The sequence below is a fragment of the Alligator sinensis genome, unplaced genomic scaffold (genome assembly GCF_000455745.1).
Source record: "Alligator sinensis unplaced genomic scaffold, ASM45574v1 scaffold288_1, whole genome shotgun sequence".
In the NCBI taxonomy this organism is placed as follows: domain Eukaryota; kingdom Metazoa; phylum Chordata; order Crocodylia; family Alligatoridae; genus Alligator; species Alligator sinensis.
Genome location: NW_005841876.1, coordinates 3,971,967 through 3,981,273, shown reverse-complemented (window position 1 = coordinate 3,981,273; position 9,307 = coordinate 3,971,967). Strand labels below are relative to the sequence as shown.

The following is a 9,307-nucleotide window of genomic DNA, read 5'->3' as shown; positions in this document are numbered from 1 at the left end:
CAGCAGGAAGATGATTGTGGAAATTCTATTAAAATTACTTTAAAAACAAATTATTACTGTAAAAGAGAAATCTCTTTTCATACTATCAAAGCTGAATCAATCTTGTGAGTAGTATTTACTATCAATTATTAATCTGGAAACCAGATTCTGTTGTTGAAAATTCCTAATTGTGACAGGAATTGAACATATGTATCAACAGACAGAAGTAGCTATGAAAGATAAGATACTCAATTTAACAATGGGACCTTATTTTTCCTCCCCTGTTCTCAATCCCTGTTTTCTAAATCCTTCCTATTTTATAATGTAACTTCATACCTGCCCATGAGGATTTCTTGAAGTAACTGGTAAAAATTATTGTGATATCTGACAATATAATTTCCCCCCCAAAAATAAAGAGACTAAAGGATGAGAACTGTACTGAGAAATACACCCAGTATTAATTGACACTAATGTCCAGCAATGCTATCTTTCATTATGCATGTACAGTACTGCATCTTAGAGCATGGGGACATGGGTCACCTAACTGGAAACTGTTACCACAGAGACATTTTGGAATGTGAAGAATTGAAGTTTGACAAAAAGTAGAATTTTTCCACAGTAATAAGTAGCATTGTAATTTAGCTGAAAATATCCATCAAACAACTTTATTCACCTGCTTGATACTCCTCTGCATGAGACTCCTAATGAGTGCAGACACATGGACAATGCACTTGAGGGTAGTTAGTACATTCAACAACAGCTTCTGAAATCCCAAATACTTCACCCAAATAATTACAACACTTTTTGCCAGGTGTTTTTTTCCCTTCCAGGAAGACAGTGTTGGCTATGCATGACTTGAGTTCACAGAATAGTTTTACAGTCAAGCTGCAACACTACATATATGCCATAATCAGGCTGCTAAGATTTCATACAATCACAAAAGGTGATGCATGAAAATATATTTATAGATCTGCCACAAAGAGGAAACATTGGGTGGTGATGGTTGGAGACTCCCTTCTGCGGGGCATGGAAGGATTCATCTGTCAGCCTGACCTGTTGTCCCGGGCAGTCTGCTGCTTGCCTGAAGCCTGGATCCAAGATGTCTCGGAAGGACTATCAGGACTTGTCCAGACCTCTGACTACTATCCCATGCTGCTCGTCCATGTGGGCACCAGTGGTACTGCCAGGGGTGACCCTGAGCAAATCAAGAGAGACTACAGGGCTCTCTCAAAGGTGAAGAGGATAGGGCACAGGTCGTGTTCTCCTCAATCCTTCTGGTCAAGGGGAAGGGCCCTGGCAGGAGCAGATGCATCCTTCAGACCAATGCATGGCTGCACAGTTAGTGTTGCCAGCAGGGATTTGGCTTCCTCAACCATGGGATGTTGTTCCAAGAAGGCGGCTTGCTAGGAAGAGATGGGATCCACCTGACAACGAGAGGAAAAAGCATCTTCGCAGACAGGCTCGCTAACCTAGTGAGGAGAGCTTTAAACTAGGTTCGCAGGTGGATAGAGAACAAAGCCCTGAGATAAGTAGGGAAGCAGGAGACCTGGAGAAAGCAGAAGCAGGAGGGGGCAACACAAGAGACCTCATTCTTCCTGAGAAAGTAGGGCAATTGGCTAGTCACCTCAGGTGCCTGTACACAAATGCACAGAGCCTGGGAAACAAGCAGTAAGAATTGGAAGTGCTTGCATAGTCAAGGAACTATGACATGATTGGAATATCAGAGACTTGGTGGGATAGCTCATGTGACTAGAACACTGTCATGAACAATGGTCATGGTACAAATGGTTCAGGAAGGACAGGCAGGGGAGAAGAGGAGGAGGAGTTGCACTGTATGCAAAAGTGCTGTATGATTGCTCAGAGCTCCAGTATGAAACTGGAGATAGGTCTGTTGAAAGTATCTGAGTTAAGGTTCGAGGTGAGGGCAACAAGGGTGATGTTGTGGTGGGTGTGTGTTATAGATCACCAGACCAGGAGGATGAGGTAGATGAGGCTTTCTTCAGGCAACTAGCAGAAGTTTTCAGATCACAGGCCCTGGTTTGCAATGGGGGACTATTGTCAGGGTGACATCTGCTAGGAGGGCAATACGACAGTGCACAGGTAATCCAGGAAATTTTTGGAGAGCATTGGAGACAACTTCCTGGTGCAAGTGTTGGAGAGACCAACTAGGGGCCATGCTGTTCTTGACCTACTACTTACAAACAGGAAAGAATTGGTGAGGGATGTAGACGTGGATGGCAAGTTGGGCAGCAGTGACCACGAGATGATTGAGTTCAGGATCCTGACAGAAAAAGGAAAGGAGAGCAGCCATGGTCGACTGGTGCCACCTTAGTCAGCTGCCACTCTGCTGACCGGGGGGGTGGGGTGGCACCCATGGCCAACCTCACCAACTGGGGGGGAGTCCCCCTGCAGCCAATCTTGCCGACCGGGAAGTAGCTGCTGCGCTCCCAGAGGTGACTGTGGTGCTTCATCTGGCAATCCCTCTCCCTGGCCAGTACTCGCAACGGGGCACCGGCGCTCCCATCTGCCCCTCCTGCCCATTGCTTAAGCAGGGAGCGCGGCCCGTCAGGGGGTGCACCCACACTTTCAGGGGCTGCACATGTACCCCTGTGCACCCCCTACACGTTGCCACTGACAGCAGCAGAGTAAGGACCCTGGACTTCTGAAAAGTAGACTTTAACTCATGGAACTGATGGGCAGGATCCCCTGGGAGGCCAATCTGAGTGGGAAAGGAATCCAGGAGAGCTGGTTGTGTTTTAAAGAAATCTTACTGAGGGCACAGAAACAAACCATCCTGATGCGCAGGAAGAATAGCAAATGTGGCAAGCAACCAGCTTGGCTTAGAGAAGAACTTTTTGGTGAACTTAAAAAAGTAAGCTTACAAGAAGTGGAAGCTTGGACAAACAACTTGGGAGGAGTATAAGAGTACTGCTCGGGCATGCAGGGATGACGTCAGGAAGACCAAAGCTCAATTGGAGTTGCAGCTAGCAAGGGACAAGAAGGGTTTCTACAAGTATTTTAGCAACAAGAGGACGGTCAGGGAAAGTGTGGGTCCATTACTGAATGGGAGAGGCAACCTAGTGACAGATGATGAGGAAAAGGTTAAAGTACTCAATGTCTTTTTTACCTAGGTCTTCACAGGCAAAGTCAGCTCCCCGACTACTGCACCAGGCAGTACAGTTTGGGGAGGAGGTGAGCAGCTAACAGTGGCAAAAGAACAGGTTAGGGACTATTTAGAAAAGCTAGACGTGTACAAGTCCATGGGGCTGGATGCACTGCATCTGAGGATGCTAAGGGAGTTGGCTGATGTGGTTGTAGAGCCATTGGCCATTTTGTTTGAAAACTTGTGGCAATCAGGGAAGGTTCTGGACGATTGGAAAAGGCAAACATAGTGCCCATCTTTAAGAAAGGGAAGAAGGAGGATTCAGGGAACTCCTGACCAGTCAGCTTCACCTCAGTCCCTGGAAAAATCACGGAGCAGGTCCTCAAAGAATCCATTTCTAAGTACTTGAAGGAGAAGAAGGTGATTAGGAACAATCAGCATGGATTCACTAAGGGCAAGTCATGCCTGACCAATTTGATTGCCCTCTATGATTAGATAACTGGCTCTGCGGATGTGGGGAAAACAATGAACATAATATATCTTGATTTTAGCAAAGCTTTTGATACGGTCTCTCACAGCTTTCTTGTAAGCAAGCTGAGGAAGTATGGGTTGGATGAATGGACTGTAAGATAGAAAGCTGGCTGGATTGTTGGGCTGAATGGGTGTTGGGATCAATGGCTTAATGTCTAGCTGGCACCCAGTATCAAGTGGAGTGCCCCAGAGGTCAGTCCTGGGGGCAGTTTTGTTCAATATCTTCATTAATGATCTGGAAGATGGGATGGAGTGCACCCTCAGCAAGTTTATGGATGACACCAAACTGGGGAGAGTAGTAGATACTCTGGAGGGTAGGGCTAGGATTCAGAGTGACCTAGACAAATTGGAGGATTGTGCCAAAAGGCATCTCATGAGGTTCAACAAGGACAAGTGCAAAGTCCTGCACTTGGGATGGAAGAATCCCATGCACCACTACATCCAGGAGACTGATTGGTTAAGCAGCAGCTCTGTGGAGAAGGACCTGGGGGTTACAGTGAACAATAAGATGGATATGAGTCAGCAGTGTTCCTTTGTTGCCAAGAAGGTTAACAGCATACTGGGCTGCATTAGTAGGAGTGTTGTAAGTAGGTCAAAGGAAGTAATTATTCCCCTCTATTTTGTGCTGGTGATGACACATCTGGAGTACCCCCCCCCCCCCCCCCCCCCCACTATACAAAGGATATGGACAAGCTGGAGAGAGTCCAGAAGAGAGTACTGAAAATGGTTTGGGGGCTGGGGTACATGACTTCTGAGGAGAGGCTGAGGGAACTGGGTTTATTTAGTTTGGAGAAGAGAAGACTGAAGGGTGATTTGATAGCAGCCTTTAACTCCCGCAAGGGTGGGCCTTAAGAGGATGGAGCTAGACTCTTCTCAGTGGTGGCAGATGACAGAACAAGGAGCAATGGTTTCAAGGTGCAGCAAGGGAAGTTTAGGTTAGATATTAGGAAGAATTTTCTCATTAGGAGGGTAGTGAACAGGTTACTCAGAGAGGTGGTAGAATTTCCATCCTTGGAGGTTTTTAAGGCCCATCTTGACAAAGCCCTGCCTGGAATGATCTAGTTGGAGATGGTCCTGCTTTGAGCAGGGGTTTGGATTAGATGACCTCTTGAGGTCCCTTCCAACCCTAATTTTCTACGATTCTATGATCTCACAGGCTGCACATTGTAGACTGACATGTTCTAGATACAAATCTAGGATGAAAATCAAAACTGTACCAAAACAGGCAAACTCAGAAGATTACCTTTGGTCAATTTACAAAAATATAACAAAGTGGCTCAAACATTATCGGACTTGATATTAATGCTCCATTAATTGATGAAACAGGAGAACTTCGATGGTTTCCACGAAAAGGATGAAAACCATGTCTAGCTTCCAGGTTCTCTTTAAGCAGTTCAATAGACTCCAAAATAGTTTGGAAATGCTCCCCAAATAACTAATGATTAGTGTAGACATTAGCTACCTGGGAGCAGGGCAAAAAAATAACCTAACCTTGAGCATAGCCTCAAACCTTTCTAAACTATTGGCATTATAAAAATAAGGGACTTCAAAATTAATCCTTCTCCAGATATTAGACGTAAAGAACATAACTTTTGCTATACTGAATTGCATACAAAAGATCCTAAGAGCATTTTAATAGATTAGTTTTTCTGAAAATATGTATACTCCTTCTTTAAGAACGTACCAAGGTGGAGGGAGTTAGAAATCGTTCAGTACTGGCAGAAGCTCTGTAGTGAAGTGGAGAAGTTTAAGGTATAATACAGTCTTACTTATTTTAAAAAGTTTCCTTTAACACTAGAAGCAAGCCTTCCTGAGACTTTTTTATGGTTTATCATATAAGAAATTCCAATTATACTTAAATCTGGAAATTTGCCAACAAGGCAAAGTTATGCAGAACTTGCACTTCATCACACTGTTGATGGACATAACTATCTAGACATAAGTTTGACGTGGCTTAATACCTAACAGCACCCTGAGTAGAAGGATGCATGCAGTAGTCTTGGCCCATTCACTCCCATGGAAGCAGACACATAAATACAGCCCTGCAGCCTCCTTCCTGCCACCTCAACCCTCATATTTGGAGTAGACTCCTCCTACAATATAGCTCTCATTGCTGCTCTTAACCCTGGGAGGAGAAGGAGTCACAGAATGGGGCCATGATGCAGGTTGATGGTGCAGGGCATCAAACCATGGGAGGAATTGTACTGTGGTGTGTGCACAGCCCCAGATTGCCCCAGTACAGCCTTGAGAACAAAAAAAGAGAGAGCCCATTCAAGGCAACTGCATCTAGTTAAGCATATTAGTAGTTTTGGTTTTATTGTCTTCACAGTTTAATTAATTCTTAAATCATTGTTTTTATAATGACCACTCTTGGGTTTGTGTAAATGGTTTCCCACACATTCTTGAAGACATAATAAATAGCAGTTGGATATTTAAATTAATATTTCAACAGAATACACTACTCAAAACCCCCTATAAAATGCATAATCCTCAGTGTAATGACCATGACATTGTCATTCTGCAAATGGAAATTAAATAGTCTGCTTACCAAAGTAACCATTCCAAAATATTTTCTGAAAGAAATAAAAAAAAAGTTATTTTTTTCTAAAACTGACTTTTTTTCCACAAATATTTTGTCACAGCAAAAGCACAGCAAAGAATAAGTATTATAATTTAAGCTTAAAGAATCACTCTTACAAGCTCGATTGACAAAAGCACCATTAAATGAAATGGGAGTTTTCCTTGAGTCAGAGCACAGGATCTGAACCTGATGCTTTATTTCAGAATAAGTAAATCACTGCGAAAAAATATTAGGGAAGAAAAGGTCTGTGTTGTGTGTAAGAGATGTCTGGGCATTAGTATGTGATAATCAGTGACAACACCAAACCCCTTCAGCACTGAAGATCTGAAGTCTGAAGCACATTCATTTGTCTTGTCCCCTGCTGTGCCTTGCCAAGCACTTGGGAAGAAACCGTCAGTCACTCACTCCCACCAGTACTTCAAAGAGCAGAAAGTTGGATCAGGTGAGTTTTGTTGTGTACTGCATCACATGGCCTGGATTGTAGCGCTTTTCAATACATCGCCAACCCTCCAACCACTAAGCTACCCACGCAGCCCCACCTCCCACCCAGTTGCCTTTGGCATCCTCTCCATCTGCCTCCCTTACTGTTCTTGCAGATAGGTCCCTGGCATAAAATGCATACTGTGCACTGCTGGCAGGTGGCACAATGCATGGTGCTGCAAAAACAAACATCTGGCACAAGGTGGGCTGCCCTCCTGATCATGGCTGCTAGTTCTCCTTGCTGGGAAGACACCACTCTCTCATGCTACTCCCTTTGCATCTGCTCTCTTCCCTCAATTCACTACTGTGGCAAGAAAATACTTCAGTGCCAAAGTACAATGTGCAATACTTTTGCCCTGCAAAGAAATCTAGGTAGTGTATTGTAGGTACAGTGGCAGTGTGAACTGCTTCCTATCTATCAAATAACAAACAGTAAGTGCTCTAATCTTTAGAAAACAAACAATAAAAAAAATACCTACAAGCTTTTTGTCATCTTCAAACACTTCCCTTGCCTCTTCGAGTGAGCATCTTTCTTCAAGGCACTCTCTTTCCAAGTTGCCTTGGAGGAACTCCTCAAAAAAAAAGAAACGGGCTCGCTTGGCCCTTGTAATAACTTTGTTTGCATCCTTAGCAGATAGAAACACTGAAAAAAAATGTATAACAAGAGCAGGTAATATAATACTGCCATGGACTGAGCCATTAGTTTAGCATCTACAACCCCCAAGTCCCAGGGAATGTAGTGAGCCAAGGCCATACATATGTCCTTATTGTTCTTACTCTGCCTCTCTTCTGTCCTGGACCACATGGCAGTCTGGTTCTGATAGAAGCCAAGCTCCATCAGGTCCACTTACCCAGAACCCTCTGTATCAGCTATAGCTCTACAGTACAGAAATGTTACATGGCCCTTGTTTTTGTCCAAGTTTGTACAGTGCCTAAAAAACAAGAGGGTCCTGGCCTCCAACTAGGGCTTGTCTGCACTATGCAAATATAAATAACCAATGAAAATTAGGACTCTATGTTTAATTTTTCTGGAGAATTTCTCTTGGAGGAACAATTATGCACATCTCCCTAGCAATAATTCCCGCCCCCCTCCATCCTGACTTGATATTGTCCTCACAAAATAAGTCCTAAGGAAAGGGCTTTCTCACCTGCTCTGCTGGGTTTGGGTGAGAGAAATGTTGCCAAAGAGACTCCCCACTTAAAAGAGTTAGTAAGCCCCAACCCCTGGAGATTTGAAACCTCTCTGCAGAAGTGGAGAGAATTATTTGTGCCAAGTTATTTTTCAGTGTCTCAGCCTGAACTTCTTTCTCTGACTGTTTTGGATTATTCACAGAGTAAAGATGGCAAAATATGGTCCTTCACCTGTGTGTCAAATAACTTTCATTTTCTGCACAAATTGAAGCCCAACAACGTTCAAAAAACATGATAATAGCTTATGCCATATCCTTCTGGTTCCTGGGGCTCCTTCTGGATTTGGATTATCACAATGCCAGAAAAAACTTGGTAACACTTTGGCTGCTGACGTTCTACAACTACTGCCTGTCATGTTGACTAGGGCTGTCTCAGCGGCCGTGTTCTCCTACACCTGTCTGTCTCCATGTGTTGTCTCTTGTCTTACACCTAAGTAATAAACTATTGGGGACAAGAACTGTTATTTTTTTCTTGTGTTTGTGCAATGTCTATCAGAGTGTGGTCCATGCCTGGGAGGCTCTAGCCATTATGGAGAAAAAAACCCAGCAATTAATAATCATCAATAGTGATAGCAGTAAGAGGAAGATGTTCTGAAATTGTATTTAATGTCTTAGTTAAACCTTTAAAATGAGTCCCATGGAACAGAATCATTCTAACAGGGTTTTCAGTATTCAAAAAATATTCTCCATTATACTTAAAAATTCAACTACTGTATTTCACTGACTTTGTATAGTTCATATTTTCCTTAAGTGGCTAATATTGTATTTTTATCACTAATATGATCTCAGTTGAAAGTAATTTAATATATGTGTGTGTGTGTGTGTGTGTACACTATGGCATATTACATACTTAAGTAGAAATTTGTATTTTTTTCACTCAAATTCCAATTAATAAATGCAGACTTACTTTCCTTTCTCCCCTTCCTTTTCCTTCCCTGTGGGGTATTCTAGCACATTAATGCAGAAAAGTGTATTTATGCAATTCATGTAAAAATGAGCTTTCTATATGAAACAAACTTCTACCATAAACTCATTGTTAGTCCTTACAATAATTAGAAATACTATTTAAGGATAACAAGTGAGGAGTAAAGAGAGAATATTGTGCAACATCAACTGAACGTCATGTCATCATTTTTTCCAAAAGCTTTTGCCTCAGTAGCTGAATTACAGATTTTACTACAATGTATCAAAAAACAGGAGAAGATTGGATGAACATAAAAACCGCCCGCTTTTCAATGATGCCAGCCTGTGCTAGCAAGTAAAAATTACACAAGACAAAGAATATTCTTGTTGGTCCCGTGTGTTTAGAAGATCAGAACAAAGCCAAATTAAAGTAACATTAAAACGAATGGCATACCTGTCTGTTCTGTCTGAAGAAAAAGGAGGAAAGAAAGAAGAAACCATATTATCTGAACGTGAGTTGCCATTTTTGATCCTCTGAGA

General features: G+C 42.7%; 1 protein-coding gene across 1 annotated transcript in view; it reads right to left on the bottom strand.

Annotated features, from left to right (window-relative positions):
* PROZ (protein Z, vitamin K dependent plasma glycoprotein) overlaps positions 1 to 9,307 on the bottom strand; it is a 16,647-nt gene extending 7,340 nt beyond the window's left edge. The window contains exons 1-3 of the mRNA XM_025196077.1: positions 9,222 to 9,307; positions 7,154 to 7,317; positions 6,162 to 6,186 (exon numbers count right to left, since the gene is read on the bottom strand). Of these exons, the coding sequence (XP_025051862.1) occupies positions 6,162 to 6,186; positions 7,154 to 7,317; positions 9,222 to 9,291 (259 nt within the window). The 5' untranslated portion in view covers positions 9,292 to 9,307. The remainder of the gene's footprint in view (positions 1 to 6,161; positions 6,187 to 7,153; positions 7,318 to 9,221) is intronic.